Source organism: Sesamum indicum, linkage group LG6, assembly GCF_026168435.1.
Source record: "Sesamum indicum cultivar Baizhima isolate 11 linkage group LG6, ASM2616843v1, whole genome shotgun sequence".
NCBI lineage: Eukaryota > Viridiplantae > Streptophyta > Magnoliopsida > Lamiales > Pedaliaceae > Sesamum > Sesamum indicum.
In genome coordinates this window covers 27,089,383-27,111,025 of record NC_142662.1, presented here as the reverse complement: position 1 = coordinate 27,111,025, position 21,643 = coordinate 27,089,383, and the positions used below count along the sequence as shown (strand labels likewise).

General features: G+C 33.3%; 4 protein-coding genes across 9 annotated transcripts; 2 read left to right on the top strand and 2 right to left on the bottom strand.

The window, feature by feature from the left end:
* Positions 1 to 5,734: 5,734 nt before the first annotated feature.
* Positions 5,735 to 10,293, bottom strand: GIF3 (GRF1-interacting factor 3). 5 transcript variants are annotated; one of them, XM_088881968.1, is made up of 6 exons: positions 10,074 to 10,245; positions 8,523 to 8,613; positions 8,221 to 8,319; positions 6,976 to 7,052; positions 6,407 to 6,491; positions 5,735 to 6,337 (listed from the first exon to the last, which is right to left on the bottom strand). In XM_088881968.1, exons 3-6 carry the CDS (start codon positions 8,296 to 8,298, stop codon positions 5,933 to 5,935), a joined length of 645 nt encoding a protein of 214 aa, XP_088738094.1. In that variant the 5' UTR covers positions 8,299 to 8,319; positions 8,523 to 8,613; positions 10,074 to 10,245; the 3' UTR covers positions 5,735 to 5,932. The 5 variants fall into 5 exon arrangements, with proteins under 5 accessions (XP_088738094.1, XP_088738092.1, XP_088738089.1 ...); XM_088881966.1 differs by lacking the exon at positions 8,523 to 8,613 and having other exon boundaries at positions 8,221 to 8,326; positions 10,074 to 10,293; XM_088881963.1 differs by lacking the exon at positions 8,523 to 8,613 and having other exon boundaries at positions 10,074 to 10,291.
* A 1,493-nt stretch (positions 10,294 to 11,786) lies between these two features.
* LOC105163139 (uncharacterized protein OsI_027940) lies at positions 11,787 to 14,543 on the top strand. Its single transcript, XM_011081376.3, has 6 exons — positions 11,787 to 11,945; positions 12,861 to 13,047; positions 13,549 to 13,702; positions 13,796 to 13,839; positions 13,925 to 13,994; positions 14,229 to 14,543. The coding sequence occupies exons 1-6, from the start codon at positions 11,941 to 11,943 to the stop codon at positions 14,315 to 14,317; spliced, it is 549 nt and encodes a 182-aa protein (XP_011079678.1). The 5' UTR covers positions 11,787 to 11,940; the 3' UTR covers positions 14,318 to 14,543.
* A 425-nt stretch (positions 14,544 to 14,968) lies between these two features.
* Positions 14,969 to 18,702, top strand: LOC105163140 (Transducin/WD40 repeat-like superfamily protein). Its single transcript, XM_088881071.1, has 8 exons — positions 14,969 to 15,203; positions 15,301 to 15,508; positions 15,856 to 15,951; positions 16,492 to 16,566; positions 17,121 to 17,231; positions 17,632 to 17,723; positions 17,852 to 17,936; positions 18,180 to 18,702. Exons 1-8 carry the CDS (start codon positions 15,070 to 15,072, stop codon positions 18,543 to 18,545), a joined length of 1,167 nt encoding a protein of 388 aa, XP_088737197.1. The 5' UTR covers positions 14,969 to 15,069; the 3' UTR covers positions 18,546 to 18,702.
* Positions 18,703 to 18,836: 134 nt separating this feature from the next.
* Positions 18,837 to 21,643, bottom strand: LOC105163141 (sm-like protein LSM4). 2 transcript variants are annotated; one of them, XM_088881072.1, is made up of 8 exons: positions 21,301 to 21,643; positions 21,112 to 21,142; positions 20,959 to 21,000; positions 20,620 to 20,718; positions 20,374 to 20,451; positions 19,829 to 19,868; positions 19,411 to 19,563; positions 18,837 to 19,101 (listed from the first exon to the last, which is right to left on the bottom strand). In XM_088881072.1, exons 2-8 carry the CDS (start codon positions 21,112 to 21,114, stop codon positions 19,082 to 19,084), a joined length of 435 nt encoding a protein of 144 aa, XP_088737198.1. In that variant the 5' UTR covers positions 21,115 to 21,142; positions 21,301 to 21,643; the 3' UTR covers positions 18,837 to 19,081. The 2 variants fall into 2 exon arrangements, with proteins under 2 accessions (XP_088737198.1, XP_011079681.1); XM_011081379.3 differs by having other exon boundaries at positions 21,363 to 21,642.

Sequence of the window (21,643 nt, the reverse complement as noted above, 5' to 3'; positions counted from 1 at the left end):
AGTAATTTTGTCTTAATCTCTTCATCTTAAAATTTTCCTCCTTACATTCATGCCGCGGAGTATTTTATACTATGAAAAAATTTGCGTGACACAGACAAGCCTTCTTATATTTTACTATTTAGTCGTCGTGGCACGTAGTTTCTATATGTATAAAATAAATATTTTTTTATATTTTAAAATATATTATAAATAAAAATAAAATATATAAACTAACAAATTATATTTTTTATAATAAATAAAAAATTAATTTAAGGTATTATCAAAACAACAAAAAATTAGTGTAGTATTGTTAAAATGACGTGGAGTTGCTTTTGTTAAAAAAAAATAATTATGATTAATTTTTAAAATTATCTAATTAAGGGTGTACTGGCATAATTTTTTTTTTATCATATGGGGTAATTTGCTCATTTGTAATATCAAGGAGGGGTAATTTGCTCATTTGCAATATCACAAATGGATAAATTGCATTAAGCCCTATTTAAAAATTATTGCGGCAAAATCATTAATCGTATTTTTTGAGTATCGAGGGTCTTTTGTTTTTTAATCATAGCCGTTGTGGCACGTCATCCTTATTTGCATATAATAATTAATCTTTTTTATATTTTAAAGTATATTACAAATTAAGAATACAATATATAAATTAATAAAAAAAAAATAAGAAGAAGAAACAGAGAAAGAAAAGAAATAAAACAACCTTAAGGTATTATGAACAGAATAAAAAAATTAACATAATGGTGTTAAAATAATGTGAAAATTATTTTTGTTAACTCCAATGAATTGTAATTAACTTTTCTTCTTTATATCAGTACATATTAAATTTGTGACAGATGAATTGTGGAGGGAAAGGGCAGTTGCCTTAAATACAAATGTCCTTTATAACTGACAAGAAAGCTGTTGGGGCATTCTCTCACTGTTAACCTTTATTTCTTGTACAATTTTGTCCACAAAATATGTGGAAAACATTATCTTGTCAAATATTTGAGTCTGTCCGAATTTATTGGGAATTCTATAGCTGTTAGGCCCATGCAGGAACGAGGGAGGAAGTTCAGGTTGATGACGTGTTAATATCACTTTATTTTAATAATAATTATTAATTTATTATGATAATAATAAGTATGTATTAATTATATATAATTAATATTAATAATTATCGTATATTAATTATTAATGATTGAAATTGATGATGTAAATGTAATCGATTCAATAAAAAATAGTATATTTTCAACATGTTCTTTTTATTTGACATTTTCACAGGAGAAAAATTTTCATAATCCATTGAAAAGAAATATATATATATATATATATATACATGTAATTACAATTCTTCACTTTGTTGATATTAAAAAATAATGTTGAGAAGAATGTTATGTATGAGCTAGATCGAGTATAAATCAAAATTTTTTACTTTAATTATATATATATACCAATTAGAAATATTAATATTATTTATACAAATTGATTTTAATTTTTAAAAAATTATATATATACCCACAAAATTGTTAATATTATTACACAAATTATCCTTATTTTTCTGTTGTTAAGGATGATTTCCATAATTATACAAAATGTAGGATAAGTATTCCATAAATTTGGGGCGTAAATATATAATTACCCCAATATATTATTCCCTTGAAGAAATATCTACTTTCCTAGTCATTTCAATAAACTACCTAAATGATAGAATGACTTTATTGGGAGTTTGATTTTTCAACATAAAAAACTGTCATAATCATATTGACAGTTGGCATTTTACTTCACATCATATATTCCAAATTACAGATATTTGAATTTTCTTTTTCTCAGATTAATTAATGACTATTTAATTAGAAATTAAAACAAAATTTTATTTACCACTTTCTTGATTGAATAATATAACTTAAGCAAAGTTCATTTAAATATTTTGACTTTATTTGCTTTGTTTCATCACTTTATATATTATAATACTTTATTGTACTGATATTTTATATTATGAGATATATCATTAAAATATTATAAAAACAAATCAAACGGGTTTATTTAATTAGTAAAGTTGAAATTTCAAAATTAACACTTAAGGGTTCAAGTCTCCCGATATGATTATATCTAATTGTATAATAGTTTATTTGAACAATTCATCGAATTATATATTAAATAAATAAGTAAATGATGCTTTTCTCAAGAAATTATTTAATTAAATGTATTTTGATCATTCTACGACGACTGGGTGAAGGTTTGACATGAATTAAAATATTGTCAAGTCATAATAATGGAATATACTTCCTCATTATTTGCTAGCTTCAAGATTCCTTGGGAGTGGCTTTTCTCCTCACAAGTCCGACTACTGTCTTTGTAATATTTTATTTATCCTCAATAATTATTGCACAACACACACACGTCCCAGTACTGTCTTTATAATATAACAAATTACAACCAATTGAAGTATTTTATTTTTTTATTATTTACAAAAATTATAAATACTCATATAAAATACATTAATGTATAGCTCCTACGATGTGCTATTACAAAAAAATATTTATTATAATTTTTTAAATAATAAAAAATCTATAATATAATAAATTAGAAAATAAATCTATTGTAATCTATCTTACATATATATATGTGCATTATGGGATGTAGCTGTCAGCTGCTCGACAACTTTTAAGATAAAATCACTTTATGGGCCCTTTTTCCCATAATTTTGTTTTTGACTGTATTCTTATTGGATGCCGTGAAATTAAGAGAAGGATAATAAGACAATTTCTGGAAAATATTTCTTATGTCCACAAAATATTTAGGTTTGTGATATATTTAAATAAATAAATGAAGCTGTTAAAACATTTAAAATAAATTAGAGAACATCTTATTTTTGAACCGGAACTTTATTTTCTAAAAGATTTGATTCAAAATTTTATAAAATGTGTAAAAATTCTTATCACGTTAACCAAACACTCTCTAAATTACGCAATCTAAACTGACTTATTTATTTATTATGGCCAAATATAGATACATATGACATTTACATTAGCAGGAATTCATCAAAAGATTGCGTAAATATTCAATTTATTTTAGAAATATTTAATTTACAATTAAATTTTCTTTTTTTCTCTGCGTTCGGCGCGATATTGAGAACAGTAAACATGAAACTATTTTTTATATTATAATAATACGAGTATATTACGAGATTTGGCATAGTTACACATATCTATGGTTTTAAACGTCTATTTAATAACGAGCCAATTCCGTTAGGTATTCATTCAATTTCTGCATTAATCAAACCAAAATGCCCTTTTGTATTATAAATTAAAAATTTTATATATTTATTAAAATTTACTAAAGTCTCTTTGTGAACTAATATTCAATATGAAATGTTTATTTCTCCCACTCTAATATTTTTTTGATCCTTTTTTTATTTTTATTTTTTAAATTTAATAATGGTAAAATAATAATATCCACTTATCTGTTTAGAATTATATATTTATTTTTAATGTGAGAAAATATTTATAATTTTTCAATCAATAAAAAAATATTATGATATGTCGAATCTCAGATGAAGTAGACATAATTCATTATAATAATAATAATAATAAAATAAATGAGTGTAGCAAAGGAAGTTGCATTGTACGTTGACCATAGGTACAACTCTACTGTTCTAGAACAAAAACATTAAGAAGTTCGTCATACATGATGTCAGAGTAGTGTGGGTTTGACACGGAAGACGGCAGGAAAATCGGGCAATACTGTCTTTAATGAACAAAAAGAAAACATTGGAAAAGGACGGGTCATTGTGGAATGTGGATTTAGATGGAGAAAACAGTTGTCCGATACGTGCCTTCGAAAATTAAATAAATTGGATGGAACTAAATTAATTCTAAAATAAATAATATATTTTTTATATAATTTATTATTTTTTAAAATTGTTAGATCAATTATAATACAACTTTACTTTCATAAAATTTGAAAAATTATATTTAGTATTAATTAGACTATCTAATAAACAGATTTTTTCATTAGTTAAAATACATTGAATTTGCTAATATTAACAAAAAAAAATAATTTTTTCATCTAACATATCATTTATAACAGTGAATATATATCTCGCCACATGCATTGACATGTAAAAATGTACAAGGATGATTTTGATCATAAAAAAATATATATATTTGACTTGTACACACATGAATAGTAAATCAATTTGGGGCAAATATATATTCTTATATTTTTTGGAGGGTTAATATAAAAAAATTCATGAAATTTGGACTAATGCGACGATTTTTTATTAAACGAAAATAAATTTTAAAAGCATTAGATATAATTTTTTAAATTACAATAAATTTATATATAATAATATCAAATTCAAAAAAAAGAAAAAATATATATATAGTCATTATTTATATTGATTATATAATTAATTCGAAATCAATTAGAATTGATTTGGATATATCGTCTTCCTAGAAATAGAATTACCTCACATGATTTGTTGTCCGGAAATTGAAAAGAAAAGTAGAAAAATGACAAATGATGAACGGTGATCCGATCCTGATTGCGATTCTCTTCGTCACGAGCTGAGAAATCCTATCCTCTTTCACGGTGTTGGGCAGTGTTCTTGGCGTGGAAAACTGAACCCCTGTATTTTTCATCAGAATCAGGAAAGTTAAAAATACAACAGAAAAGTAGAAATGTTTCGTATATTCCCGTAATCATTGAGCTTGTTACTTCCTAGATAGATGCCTCTTTTTTTCTTTTCTCCCCAATTTGCGTGATTCATTTTTAATTTTCTTTAATGGGACAAACAATATCTATATTTAAAATAATGTAGTACATACATAATTACATAAGTGATATATTATTGAAACTAAAAGATAATAAATAAATTATTATATTGGGTGAATAGTAATTTATTCTCGTGTGATATTGAAAATGAGCACGTTATCACCCTACGAAAAAAATATAGCGATTTATCCCTATGTACTTTTTAAAATAAAGCAATTTACCTTCTTGAACAGGGAGGTAAATTGCCTCATTTTAAAAATTATAGGGAGGTTAAATTATTTTATTTTTAAAAAATATAGAGAGATAAATCACTATTTATTTTTTCATAATAGGATAATTTGCTCATGCAATATTACAAGGGCGTTACTTGCATTATTCCCGATAAATTATTATAATTCATGTAAAATGAGATAGCCATCCATATAAAATAAAACACTTAATCCCAATTTTGATACGACTCAAATCCGTAACATCAAATTTGTTTATTGAACTTAAGCCTTATTAACCACTATGATTGATTTTTAAAGTTGCGCATAAATTTTAAATAGAAACGACAATGAGACTTTAGATTATAGGATAATTTCACAGCTAATAAAATGCTGAAATGTATTTGGTATGATTTTTTTATAATTAAGTTTTTTGTGAGATTACAAAAATAGAAGTTGGAATATTTATAAGCTTTTTTCTTTCAAAAAAAAAGAAGAAATACTAAGTTGTTCTTCACTTACTTAAATTTTTCAAATTTTGATCATATCATTTACAAATTTGATAATACTGATATTTTATAAATTTAATAATTTTACTTTATAAACAATTTCATTCATTTTTAAAATAGAATGTCATCTTATTAGATGCTTTTAAACTTTAAAAAATATTATAAATAAATTGAGGCATAACAAAAGATCGGATGCATTTTTGAAGCATTATTGGTAGCATAGTAGGGTATCTTAGTGCACAGTCTAGTGGGTTTCTGTGTCGGTTCAAATTTCAGCCAATTTTCAGATTGTTTTATATAATTATAAAAGTCATCTCGGACAGAGCGCCATCTACCTGTCCTCTCAGAGGTCACGTGGATCTCTTTTTCTCTACTTGACAACACAGAGACCAGAAAGCTACTACTTCTAAAACAGGAAGCCTATTTATCAACAACCGAGCACCGCACTACAGAGTTTCTATGAGGCCTTCACTTGGCTTCCTCGGCATTCCCACCACCATGGACAATGGCAGAATTTCCCTGCCCGTCAGAATTGGCAGCAGCGCCACCATCCGCTTTATCTTGCTTATTTCCTCCACGTATATCATTTAGGCCTGAATTTGAAGTGGGAACACTGCTGCTGGGCCCTCCAAGATTGGTATCGTTATGGGGAGGACTCACGCCATTGTTGGGTCCGACAGATCTGAGGGTCATTTGGCCTTGGCTGGCTTGTGGATGGGGTTGTTGGGGTTGATGCTGCTGTGGATCTTGCATTGGATGAGGGTTATTAAAGGGTGCCCTTGGGGGGAATATACCTGGTTGCTGAGCCATGGCTGCAGCCTGAGGATGCTGCATGTAAAACCCTCCTTGTTGCATTGCGGGATGGGGACTCATCTGCATTTTCCAACATATGAATAAGAAAAGATCCTACAATTCCATAACTAAACATGCTCCACAAGATACCTGTGTTGGCATTGCTGGTGTTTGTGGTTGGGCATCAGCAATTGCAGCCAAATACATCAAATTCTTTTGAAGTTGAGCCTGGTACCTAATCATCCAGAATCAGAAAGAACCAAAAGTATATGGCAGAAGTCTTTGGATAAACAAAATGATTCTTTAACCAACATTTTGGGGGGTTATATGAACTACTTCTAACAGCTAATTCCATAGAGGCCCCCAAAACCAATATGCTATGACCCACAACCATTGGTTTAACATCAACAGCACTAAAATCAAACTATAGAAGTTTTCTTGAATTGAATTTATTGCTATTATTTCCATGTTCAGACAAAGAAATATTAGGAAAAGTAAGAAAGGGCAAGCCAAAACAACTACTTCGTGTCAATTTCTTCTGACACCATATGAATGGGTTGTAACAGAATATATCTCTATTTGACATTTAATATACAAGCCATTGCTCCATAATATTTGTAGCCAATCTGTAGCAAAATTAGCACACGTGAGTAAGCATGGTACACATATACATGCATGTCTGTGTGTATATAATATAGAGAAAAGAGAGAACAACTTACTGCGCACATTCGGCAAGTTTGCCAAGATTTTGATTATCCAGAATTGCCAATATCAACTTCTTGTTCTCGTCGAGGTACTGCATCATGTGTTGACAGCAAGGTTGCATACAGAATGAGAATTATATTGCAAATCTGAAGATAAAAACTGCTAAAATATGATTAAAACTCTCGCTTAGTATGAAAGTCTTATGTAAACATTAAATTGTTTCATTTGAAAAACAAGCGCAACACATACAAGTACAAAGAATCATTTCAGAAATCGGAAACAAGTCAGATACCATCAGATCGAGTAACTTATTAGTATCCAAGTGATACATTAACTGAATTTGAGATACAGTAAGCATGACAAAGTCAAGCAAGTGCCATAACATCAAGAGCTAACAATGGTCGGAATAAGTTCATGTGGAGTGAGTTACTCAAGATCTATTCCAGATTCATTTGTCACCGTGTACCATTTTGTAAGGAGCTCAAGGCGGATGATATTAAGATGCCCTATTATGGTTCATTGTATACTTTCCTTTCACAGCCAACATTGATTGAGTGAGAACCTAAGAGCAAAGCATATATAAACAACGTTTTTAAGGAGAATTCTGAAGATGGGTCAATTGAGAAGTTAATATATACGACTTATATCATTAGGTATAATTCACCAGATACAGGAAATATAACCCAGTTACAACTAGATGTCAACAAGTAAGGTAGTCATTGAATAACTTAGATCACAATCGTGGTGAACTAGAAAAGAATCTAAATAATTGAACATCCACTCAAGTATGTCTGCATATTTAGCCCTTCGAACCACACTTTCCCTGTGTTAAGTCACATAGGCAACTAATATGGTATGTTTCAATCTATCTCTATCATAAGTGAGCAACCAACCAATTCCAGTGTCAAATTTATGTGAGGCCTTCACAACAACATGAATATGATATGTTGAGTTTCCAAAAAACAAACCTCACGCATTTGTATGCAGTTGCAACACTATGTATACACTGTCGGATAAGATAATAGCAGTATAGCTATCTGAGTTGAATCAGTGTAGAAAACATTCCCCTCGAAGGAGGGTACAGAATTGCATGATTATGTATTGCCAAATAATCGAACACTTAGTTAATGCCCATCAGGATACTTGAAAAAAATCCAATTTCTTCACCTAAAGCCAAATACAATGACCCCAAATTAAAAAAATGACTTTCCAAACTTGATAGAGCCCTGTAAATAGCAGAAAAAGAAATTAGGACATACCTTCTGAATCTGTTCGGTGGTAATGTTAGTAGGGGGAAATGACGGCATGACCGGAAACATTGGCCCTGGTTGCTGCATCTCTACTACTTTCCTGTTTAACTGAAAACTGGAACCTTCATTTATCATGTAAAACCACAAGTAATGATGTTTCCCAATCCCAAAATGAAAAAAATAAAACCCTAAGTCCACATGATCAACATCGAGAGAAATCAATCTGTATACCATTTAAACTAATGAAAAGAGGGAAAGCAAAAGTACCCATTTGAAGTAAATAGTCAGGGAAAAGAGAATGGAGAAGTTACCTCTTGTAAGAAGCGGGTTGGTAAATGATGAGTGTTTATTATAAGGAGAGAGACAGAGTTCTTAAAATACGGAAAATGTGTTGACGTGTCGCTAATTAGAAGAAAAAAAAACGAAACCGAGAAACAGATGAGAAGAAAGTCACAATTGTGATTTTAACCCAAAGGAACAGAAAAAAGAGTTACAGTGAGTGAGTTTTAATTATTGTTAGACATAAAAGAGTAAACAACAAACACAAGTGCAGTTCGAAATGCGGATGATCTTTTTCTTGTCGGATGTTGGAGTAAAGTCACATGTGCTCCCCCCCCATATCTCCATTTCTTACCACATTAATGCTGTTTTTATCTTTATAAAATGGGATAATACATTTACACCCCTTATCTATCGTCTATTTACACAAGTCACCTATATCTTTTCTGTATCTGCAAAAACTACCCACGACGGCCTTAACTTATAAGAAGATTCATCATAATCTTGGAATCACTAAGATTAACTTATATACTATACATTCGTCACCACAAATATTAACTGGGATAATTTTAAATTCTCTTTCTTTTATTTTGAAGAAAGTTTAATCTCAACTCATCCACTGAATTAATCAAAAGGATACTTAATGATAATAATAAATTCAAATCTTATAAATATGTTAGCTGTATTTCATTCAAATTTTAAGATAGCTGTTATGATAATAAATATGTGTGTATATATATATACATATTTATTAATAATTTCCCAAGTCCTCTCCCGGATTAAATTCTCACCATTTTGAAAATACAAAATATCCTTAAAACATTCTCAAATCTTCAGCATTAGCCCCTCTTCTGGTTGACACATATATTCACAAGAATCACAAACTCATAAGTCATAACATGGCTTTTCCTGCTACATAAATAAATTATCACAAAGTTGATGGCTTTCATGCATGGCCTAAGGTGAGACTATATATATATATATAGTATATAAGGTTAATCACACTTAGACCGCTGTAAAAATACAAAATTAATTTCCCCCCAAAAAAGTTTCAAAATTACACTTACATCCCCTTCGAAAATTCCGTTGAAGTTTGGACGGATAATGATAATGTCAGCAAAAAAAAAAAATTATAAACTTTTAATTTTACCCATCATTCACCATTCCACTTGTAATATATATACTTGTAAGGAGGTAAATATAATTTATATAAATTCAAAAGGGTATAACTGGAATGAAATATTATTCTCAAATTATAGACATTGGATAAAAAAAGTATCCATTTATGAATGGAAAAACAATGCAAAGAAAGCAATGAAATTCTTGGAGGAATCAGATATATAATGACCCAAATCACAAATACCCAAACAAAGACTGTAACCCAAATCTGATAATAATTCTTCTCAATCCACAAAAACCCAAATCATAAGACCACAAAAATTCAAATCATAACAAACAAACAAACAAATTATAACCCAAATCACATAAAACAATGTAGCAACTTTTCCAAATCACAAACAAATCAATCATAACCCATACAAAGCCTGTAATCCAAACAAAGCCGCCGCCGACAACAAACTAACCTTGCTTCAGGATGGGAGGGAGAGAGAGAGAGAGAGACGGGCTGAAGGACGGAGAGAGGCGGCGGGGTGGGCAGCGAGAGGCTGAAGTGGGGGCTGAGAGGGGCGGTGAGAGGCAGCCGGGAGGGGGGGGGGGGTGGGGTGCGGGCGCTAGAGGCGTGGGAAGAAGGGGGGAAAGGGTGAAAAATTAGGGATTTGGGGAGGGAAGAGGGGTGGAAAAAAAAGCTGAGTGTAATATTTTGCTATGGTCTTCAGCATGCAGTCCAAAATCCCGTCGCAAATAAATAAAATATATAATTACTTTATACATAACTTTTTCAAATAAACTTACATAATGTTTAGATTTATTTTTTTGAGTGTTTTGTTGTATTTTATGAAGATAGAGAGAGAAAAATAAAAATAAATAAGTGTGTGTTAGAGATAGTATATATGTTTGGATTTGTTTTTTAATATAACTTAAAATAAGTATTGTATGTTTTGTGTTGTGATTTGGGAGACAAAAATTACTATTTATTGTCAAACCATGTCTTTTTTATATATTTTTATGTATATGTATGTATTTTTGCTAAAACAGTTTAAAACACCTAGATAAGGTGTTTCTGAATGATGACAAACATTGGGTATGTTTTGACTCATCTCGGAGATAACTTGAAAATGAAAATAAACATAGTGTTAGTTTTTCAAATGATATTTGTGATAATATTTACGACGAAACTTTTTATTTTCATCCAAATATTTAGGACGGAATTTTTATTTTCTTACCAAAGCCCATAAAAATTGCAATCACAAATTACTTAAATATTAATTTTTTAAAATATATAAGAAAAATAAAAAGAATGAATTCGGCACCTAATTATGTAATATAGACTATTAAACTTGATTTAGGATTCAATTAAATGTTAGAGTGTTAAATACTTATTATTTTTTTCTTATATGTTTATTTATGATTAATGTGATAATTGAATGTTCATCCTTATAAATATGAATAAAAATAATTTTTTAAATTTAATATATGAATCTTTGTGAGGTGCAAAATACTATTAAGAAAAATAAAATTTATCTTATGTTAATATCGTAAGATTCATACTTTTGTACCTTTATATATAAGGGAAAAAAAATCCAATAAACCATGTAAGACCAAAATTCAAAGCCCACATGCAAAAGGTTATTGTTCACACTTTATTGATTATTACGAATTTGATGAAATTTGTTATAATTATAAATATTTTATTATTATTAAAAATTTATTAAAATATAAATACATAAAATAACCATTCTTCCAACTTGAATAGTGAAGAGAGTTGTGGGTGTTGAAACTCAGTTTTGTTATGTAGATATAAGTACTAATGAGATGGTGTTTGGTGAAATTATTAAGGCTAGGAACATAGGCTAAAGGTTTGTTGATGGGCTATTTAGGGTAATTGGATTGGGCTACTTCCACCCTAAACAATTGCTGGATCCACCCAGTACGATTTTAGTTCCACATCCACGTGCGATGCATAGTGACTTGGTCCCAACCTCAATGGGTTGGTCCATAGATTTGAAGTCTGAAGCTGTCAGCCCAGAGAGAAAAAGTTGTTTGTTGCCTTAAAGACCATTTTAACCTCAATTCCGTTCAATTACTCCAAAGCTTGTATTGTATCATTATTCTATTTGAACTTCCGGAAAATATTGACAAAGTAAAAAGTTTTTTAAATAATTGATCAAATGGGTTTTGTACCTCACAGGGGTAGATTCGTCATATGGGACTTCTGCTCTGGCATTATAAATGCTAGTACTAAAGCCAAGTCTTATATTTCAAATGCTCTTCTGCTTCTAGGGTTTTCCATTCTCTTCTATTTCTCCACTCTTCCAGGAGCCCAATTCAAAAATGAGGTAATATTTTTTCTCCTAAATTTCAGTTTAACCGTGTTAAAAATTCTTCTAGCGTATCCTTTTTTCTTTGTTTTTCAAATAGAATCTGATTACGGTTTTTCCAACTTTTGGATTTTTTTTAAACAGTAATTGCCTCATATACTTGTATATAGGCTGTTGAACTTTGTCTCAATTTTCAAATTTCGAAGCATGTTTAATTACTGATTTTTCGCCTTTTCGTCAGGATTCTGTTGTTCTTTTTCTTGATTCTAAGAACAGACTGGATGAAAGTAAATCTATGATGACAGTTCATTCCTTGGAGAATTTGAATTTCTTATATTATTGAGTGAAGTTTTCATGATAATGGTCCCGCCCTGCTAATAAGTTTTCCTAATTTACGTCATAAAATGAGGTTTGTTCAACTTTTACTGTTGCTTCATTTGCCTTTGATTGTTGGATAAACATGCTTATATATGCTTCAGAATATTTGGAGATTTAAGTATTAGAGGAATATTTCTGCTCGAAGTAGTTTATGTTAATTAGCTTCAGATTCTGTAATTTATGTTCTGTTATCTGGTTTCTTGTGCAAATATGAGAATTAGGTTGCTTATGGACTAGTTGTAGTTTGTGTTTTTTTGTTTTAAATGGCGCCCTTGATTTTTGGAATTGGCTTTTGAACTCTTCAAAATCCTATCTGTACTCTAGTGACTTAACCAATTTGCATGTTCTTTTGCTCAAATCACCATTTCATACTGAAAAGTTTTAGAGAGTCAATAATTAGTGGATATTCATTTATCATACTGCATCCTTAGTTTTATGCTTTATTATTGAATCCTCAATTTTCTACATTTACCATGATTGTGCGAATAGATTAATCTTATTCTTATTATAACATTGAGGGTTGGGCTATTATCTAAAACATTTTCTACTCTATAGTCGACACCCTGAGGTGAAGTGGGCTGAGAGAGAGGACAAGGTATATCTTACCGTGCTACTGTCGGATGCTAAAAATCCTAAGGTCAAGGTAGACCCGGATGGCACATTCACATTTTCGGCCACTGCTGGGACAGACAACAATCTCTATGAGCTCAAGCTAGATCTTCTTGATAAAGTAAATGTAGAGGTGAGATGTTCTTGTCACCTTTGTTTCAATTCTGCACTGAGTGATCGTGAGAGGTCTGTGGATGGCTGCCTGTTTTTCCATTGTTAAAATTATCTTTGAAGTAAGTAGTCATACTATATTAGTTCTGATTATCCTTTTTTATTTCCAGACTCTTCCTCACGGAGAACAATTAATACCTTGCCCTACCATCAGGACTTTTATGAGTCAGAAACATCTCGTAAATCAGCAAAATTTTCACTGACGTATACATTAAAAGAATCCTTTAAACAGTACTCTTTAGGAACTTTAGTCAAGTTATAGCAGGATGATTGGAAGTTCTTTTGTTTGGCCCAAGAGCTTTGATTGAATAGTATGGACTTGTTGCTTGCGTGGAAAAATAGGATGTATTTGTTTTATGTGGATGTGGCTTTTTCAATGTTTCTAGTTTATTTATGCTGGTTTTGCCTCAAGTTTTTCCTTCTTGTTTCTAGTTCTTGCTTTTACTCAACTAACATTTTCCAGGAGTCCAAAATAAACATAGGCGTGCGGAATATATTCTGTGTTTTGGAGAAAGCAGAACAGCAGTGGTGGAAGAAATTACTGCGCGGAAATGCAAAGGCACCACATTATGTGAAAGTAGACTGGGATAAATGGGTGGATGAAGATGATGATACTGGTACGTATATTATTTTGCTTAGATGCTTTGTGGAATTTTGGCAATGTTGTTAGAAAAGATAAACTTACTCTGAGTTCCTCTCTGTCTGCTCAGGAGGAGGACCTGGTGACCTTGATTTGGGTGGAATGGATTTCTCCGTAAGTTTTCTGTTTCTGGGAATGTAAGATCTGGTCAACTATAGCAAGTTATTCTAATGGTACTCCAATTTGACATGTCCTACAGAAATTTGGTGACATGGGTGGCCTTGGAGATGATGCTATGGGGGATGATTTTGAGGATAGCGATGATGAAGGTACTGATTGAGTTTGTTTGCTTTATTTGATTGGATATGTTAACCATTTGAACAGGATGCTGGTGGTTATTCTTTTCGAGATGGGCCCCTGTGCTCATGGTGCATCAACTGGACTACTTATGTTATTTTATCTGCAATCTGAGTTACAATGAGCGGTCCTTAGAAGTGAGATATACTTGGTTTGTCTTTGTATATTAAAAAATTAATCACAGACATCTCCTCATTCCTTTACAGAGGTCAAGAAGCCAGAAGAGAAGGGTGGTGATGGTAAGCCACAGGGAGATGCTGCCGAGGGCAAAGCAGAACCATCGTCAAGTTCGTGAGCATGAGTAGTTCAGTGGGTTATGCTATTGGCTGGAGGTTCCTACTTCAGCAATTATTTAGGAAAGCATGCTTTCTTTGAAGAACGAAACATTGTTATTTGTACTCTATGGAGAAAAATATTTCTTTCCAATTTCTGGTGTAATTTTAGTTAAGTTAGAGTATGAGATTTCGAAATGGACGGCATTATCAGCATATTTTCAAGTACTCGGTACCCCTTTATTTCCACTTCTCTTACAAGCATAATATTTCGTATCAAATGGGATAGTGGACGACATAGTAAGGCAGGTATTTTATGTGGGTGTTTGTTGGACAGTTGCATCCTAGTCATGTATATCTCATATGTCCTTGCATAACGTTGACAAATTGTCCTTACTAGCAATCTCATATAGGACGCTTTATAGCATTATGTATCTTAAGATAAATGAAATCCAAACAAAAGTTGATGTTGAAACAAATTATGTCATATAAGAATTACACAATGATGCGTCAAATCATTTCATGTCAGAAATTGAAAACTACGACATTCTTAATTATAAAGTTTGAACAAAACTGTCGCCACTTCATTATTTAATTGACGAATTAAAAGTGTCAAAAATCTGGTAAGTTGGTATTTTTCTGTTGGTGACGTGCGGTGATGGCCCCCAATTGGTCGCCTTACGGTCCCCCACGCTCGAGGCATCTTATAAGAACTCGCCCCCTCCAAAAACCCTAACTCTTAACACAAAACCACACGAGTAAAAGACGGGAAACGATGGAGAACGCAGAAGAGATGGAAGTAGAAGAAGAACAATCAACTACCAGTTCGACAGCCTTCAAGCGATTCGGCCTCAAGAACTCAATCCAAACAAATTTCGGCGATGATTACGTTTTCCAAATCGCTCCCAAGTATATTTCTCGCTTCAATTTTTGTCTTCTTCTGTGTGTTGTTTTTCTGGATTATGTTGCGGTAATGGAAGGAATTACGTGTAATTGAAACGGTCAGGGACGATTGGACGTCCATGGCGGTGTCGCTTTCGACGAACGCGGTGAAGTTGTACTCGCCGCTGACGGGGCAGTACCTAGGGGAATGCAAGGGTCATTCTTCAACAATCAATCAAATATCCTTCTCAGGACCATCCTCTCCGCATGTGCTGTACTCCTGCTCGTCTGATTGTACCTTCAGAGCGTGGGATTCGAGGTCTTTCCAACAGGTTGTTACTTTCGCTTTTCTAATATGCAAAGCATGTGTGTTTTCCTAATTTTGTTGATTTTCAATTTTTGGTCGGAATGGAAACGGTTCATGCGTCTATTAATTAGATTGCTCGACATTCGTTGCTTGCCTTATTTTTTCCTTCGGATTCACAGTGGAAACTGGTTAACTTAAAAAAAAAAAAAAAGAAGGTGTACTATACAAACTATTATCAAATACTAGTATGAGTTTGCGAGTTTCAATGTCAAACTTATTAAAAGATCCAAATAGTCTAGCCGAACGTAATTAGAGGTTTTCAGCCAACAGAGGTTTTGGGCTGAGGTTGCAACCATATGGCATGCAATGCAGGTATCTTGCATAAATGCTGGTTCATCACAGGAGGTCTTCAGCTTCTCGTTTGGTGGTGCAGGTGATAATCTTCTTGCTGCAGGATGCAAGTCTCAGGTATTATTATTTAAGCTTTGAATCATATTCACCATAAACAGAGTTATATTATAATTTATATCAATTGATGATTATTCAGCAACGATTCTTATTCTTTTCCGTGCTGCTATCTTGGAAGCGAATCTTTAGAATACAGTGTAAACTCACTTGTGCTTAGCATAGTGGACACAATATCCTGCTCTTATTGATCTTAAAAATCTGGATATGATTTCCTGTGCTGTTATTGTAATGCCCAACCTTGGGGCCTGTATGAATTAGATAGTGCTTGGATACGGTATACATATCCATATATACATATATATATATATCCGTCTGTGTGTGTGTGTTATTATAACTTCACAAATGTGCTAATTAATTCATAGTTTCTGCATTATTTATAAATGTGCTCTAGAGTATGTTTCAGCTGTTGTAGGATACCCAATTTACTACTTTAATGGCATAGTTGCCAGTTCAGAAAGTTGTACTGTTTGCTGTGTATTTTCTGTAAGGTGCGCTAGTGAAATTAATATTCCTCGCTATTCATTGCGTGGCTGTATACAGATACTTTTCTGGGATTGGAGGACGATGAAGCAGGTGGCATGCTTGGAGGAATCTCACATGGAGGATGTTACTCAGGTGATCAGATACCTTTTGGTTTCTTGACTAGGTAGATAGTGGTTGGCAATGAGAACACTAATATTTGACTTTCCCAACTTCACATAACTTGGAAAACCAGCAATATGGCTTTCAGTAATAGGGGGAGACTGGCTTATTCTGGCTTGATAAGATGAACTTAGCAGAAAGCCTCTATGTATACATTTTTCCGGTTGAGTGCATAGAGTTATCATGCAAGTTTCTTACTCAAAAAGTTAACCATTCTAGATTCTGCTAGTTTTGATGTAGGAGAAGATCATGTTCTGAATTTCACCTTTTTAATATTTAAATTTTCTTTAACTGAAAGAAATAAATTGGATAAAATTGTAAGAGAAAAGGCTGCCATGTAAGATGTACAACAAGTCATTGGTTGGTTTGTAAATACTATGCAGTTTATTCTATATGCATCCTAAGTAGGAAAATTATGATTTCTAGGCTTGAATATTTTGTTAAGTTGGTGTCTCTAGGAAGCGCAATGTCAAAGTTTTTGAGGCATGATTTGGTTGAGTTTCTCACTTGAGGACAAATTTCTGTAGGTTCACTTCATTCCTGGTCATCAAGGCAAGCTTGTGTCGGCTTCTGTTGATGGATTAATGTGTCTTTTCGATACCAATGGAGATATAAATGATGATGATCACTTGGTATCAGTAAGTGGGATTATCCTCTCCGGTTTTGATTATCTTCTTGCACCTGACTGCTTGTGTATGTGTTCTGTATTTGAGTTTTTGAAGTCCTACAAATTTTTAATGATAACTGCCTTTTTTTTTCCTTCTCTCTGTTCCTCTTTTCTGGATGGTTGTATTTGGTACTAGATTTTGTGCATTGAATAGCTTTGCATGAAATGACACTTCCGAGCTAAGGGGGTAACATGTTGAATTTCTATGGGGTAATCTCTGTTACTTGGTTTTGTTACTTATTTTCTGTTTGAAAGAAATATTCTATGGTTATCTTTGTTCGCTGTGGTTTCCTTTTTTTCTTTCTTTTTTCTTAATGGGTAAATGGTTGTTGACATTTTTGTACTGATAATCTTCATGTGCACTACACAAGGTGTTCAATGTGGGAACTTCAATCGGAAGAGTGGGGTTTTTCGGTGAGACAAATCAGAAATTGTGGTGCCTAACACATATTGAAACCTTGAGGTATGGCTCCACAATTTTTTACCTTGTCTTGTAATATGTCACAAAGCAACCTTCATGTTGAGTCAAAGGATATTGATTGCATAAGTTTTCACATTAGCTTTATGCCTACTTTATTTGCTCCTCTTCAGTGTTTGGGATTGGAATGACTCGAGAACAGAAGCCAACTTTGAGGATGCTCGTACATTGGCCTCTGAAAGTTGGACATTGGATCATGTACGGTAATTTTACTTTTTTTCTGGAATGTTCTTTCAGAAGATACTAGAACCGCACCAACATTGTTAAACTTGTGATTGATTTCTTCTTTGGCTTTTGGGATCTTACTGTTAAAACACTGACATGATTCATTTGAAGTCTTGTGTGAATACTGTAATCAAGTAGTATTACTATTATTTTGCCATCAGTGTTGTGGCCTTCTTATATCTTAATAACACGTAATTGTTGTGTAATTGGTGACAGGTTGACTATTTTGTTGATTGTCATTATTCGGCTGAGGAGGATCACCTATGGGTCATTGGAGGCACAAATGCTGGCACGATTGGTTACTTCCCTGTAAAGTATGCCAGTATAAAGACGATTGGGTCACCGGAGGCTATTTTTCAAGGTGGTCATACAGGAATCGTGAGGACTGTGTTGCCCATGTGCAGCATACCTGGTAGAACATCAAAGAGTCGTGGCATTTTTGGATGGACTGGTGGTGAAGATGGTCGCTTATGTTGCTGGTTGTCGGATGACTCAACAGATGCAAACCGTTCTTGGGTATCAAGTACATTGGTTGAAAAATCTCCAAAAGCTCGAAGGAAAAGTCGCCATAGTCCTTACTAGAACCCCATCTCCCTCCACTTTTTCTCATTTCTCTCCTTTTTTAGATGTACCATGTTGTAATATTTATTAATTTGTCCCAAATTTACGAAGCACTTGCACGCCCAACAATGTATCTGGAAACAGAGTTTTGTTCTATAGGAGAGTGTTTTACACTAAAGCGTCAGGACTGTATAAAGTTCCTATTGAGGCCTTGAGTTTATTCCTATGTAGTTGGAAAAAACGATTAACATCATAGTAAATTGTTGATCCTGGTATTTTAAGTGCATCACTAAATGACATTTGGAACAATGCTATCAGAAAAATTGCAAACCAACTCCAATAATGTTAAGAAAAATTGCTGCAAGGCAGATTACTCTACCTAGCATGTAATCAGACAACTGCGTGTTAACAACAGCCACACGGAAATGTATTCCAAAAAGCTGGGAAACACTCCAGTCAATGCAATGCCTCATAAAGAACAGATGCTAGTGGTCTTAGGACAAAAAATAGAAGACCACTTTACAGACTCCAGGGATCTGGTCTGCCGCTCCACAGCTTTACCTGCCTCGGCCCCCACCTGTCATATGATCAAACCAGCAATCAAGGTGAGGAAATTTATTCTCGTCATCCTACGCCTAGCTGATACCCAAAAAAGTGTCAAAATTAGGGATACAATGCTGCAACACACCCAGATGTCTCTCACGGGTGATCACAAGTGTGAAACGAAGAAAATGTGGAAGAGTTTAAGTGAACAGCTTTTGATAACAATAGTCAAACCACAACAGACATGCATGAAATCTTAAATGTATAAGAATAATCTCTGGCTGGTGTGATATTTACACGACTTTTGCTCCAAAGTTGACCAATAAGAGAATGAAATAGATACCTCTATTTCCACTAGCTCTTCCTCCAGGTCCACCCCTGCCTCGCCCTCCGCCTCTGGCACCTCCTTCCTCCATGCCACGGCCTACACCTTTTGCTTTTGAGCCATCCTCTCTACCTCTTCCTCTTCCACGCCCTACTCCAGGTGGCTTTCTATCTGAAAGTAAGCATATGATTTAATTTCAGAGGCAATCTCAAGTTTTTAGAGTGAGATGAAACTTCACTTGCTCAAGGCAACTCATACATCCAAAAATCATTACTCATGAGAGTCATCAAACAAACAGTAACTGGGAAGAAGATGTCCCAACAGAGTGACAGTTTTGTAGTTCCATCAACAAAGATAAGCCATTCATTGAACTCAATAACGTAATAGGCATTGTTTGGACAAAAGTTGATGTAAGCTAGAGTGTGAAGTATTATACCAGAACGGCTCTTTGTCTCCTCTTGAACTTTATCAATTACCTGAAACGAGTAAATTCATCACTGTGGTGTCTGTTTTATCAGAGATAAACAAATGAAATTACACATGCAAAATTGTCAAAACATCATATTTGAGAACAAAAGGATTCGAAATTAATCATAGCGAACGGTGATTATTAACAACTTTCCATTGGGTTCAAAAGAAAAAGTCCTACGATGTCCGGCTCGCAGTCTATCCAGCTAAACATTGAGATAGTTACTCCTTTGAGATATCTACACCGCCAAACATTAAAGAGGGTTCACTAAACAAGGAGACGGCAGGTACAAAGCTCTCAAAGAACCCATGAAATTCAGAAAACAGGCAATTTATAGTGCAAAAGTTCCCCTAACAACTCGATCTACAAAAATGATTGATATTAACTGATATCCAAGAAATATGAGATCTTAACAGCAATTTAGTAGCATTCATGGAAAATCATTGAACTCAAGTAAATCAACAATGGGTAGAAACTTTCATCTGCAAGAGGAAAATCAGTCAAAGTTATACCTCATCTGGCACTCTAAGATACTTAATTGTATTCCCCCTGATGTAGCACTCTGGCATTCGCCAAAACCTATCTCCATCCTACATATGATTAAAATCATACACTCTCATAAATCTGAAGGGGTAAATAAGTGATGCGTTGTTATGAACATTACATTTTAGAGAAATCATGATATGATAAAGCACAAAGATAAGAGCATGGAAACAATTTTTAAAACGAGTAGAGAAACAAGTAAAAAATATAAGAACCTTTGAGGTACATATAACTTCACGAAGATGGATGTTCATCCAAGTGTCACAGTTAACCAAGTGGCCATTGTATGTCTCCCCATTTTTCAGTTCCACCAACTGTTAGAACAGGCAAATCATAAACAGTGTAAGCAACCAAACAAATTCATGACACGGAAGCTAGTTTCCTACACTAGCGAAAAAATTGAATGTATTGAATATAACAACAAAATTCGTATCAGATATATGGTGGTCTTGAAGGCTGCTGGAACCATAGTTACTAGGTTAGGCAACATCAAACCAGAAGAAACTTTCGATTGCTCTAGTAACTGAGAAGAACAAAGAAAAAGAGGAGCATACCATAGGGTGACCTTGAGCAGTCTTCAGTAACGAAAGCGGAAGCTGCAAAAAAATAAACAAATCCACCGATCTAAAACCGTCGGGTAAATAATGACAGTCAACAAATCAACGCAACATAACGCCTAAAATCCGCGGCCGCGAGTAGAGACTTACCATTTCTCCTGCAGTAAAAAAAGGTTTCCAACTGCATCGACAGAGAAGAACAACGGAAAGAAACGGAGAAGGTAAATTAACAGAGTCATACTCGTATAAGGCAACGCACATTGTAGCGCAAAAAAAAGAAAAAAACCGGTAATCGTGGGAAGAAAACCCTAAGAGCGACAAAAAATCAAAATTACATACGAGTAACTTTGCGAGAGAAAGAAAGAGAGGAGTCGATCGAGGAGACGATGGTGTGTGCGAACCTGTTTTTTCTTTGATTGCCTCGCTCTTGCACTCGCAGATAGTAGAGCACTGGATAGAGCGTACAGACACTGCTCCTCCCTCTCTCCCGATCTCTTCTCCCTCCCTCTTAGCTGTAAGAATAAGAAAATATATATATATATATATATATATATTATAAATAAGAACAGATGAAGGCAAATGCTAGAGGCCGGAGCCCCCACCCGTTCTCTCTTCCTTTACTTTTTCCAACAAACCAACCTTTGTTTTCTTCTCACTCTCAATCTCAGTCTCACCCCACATT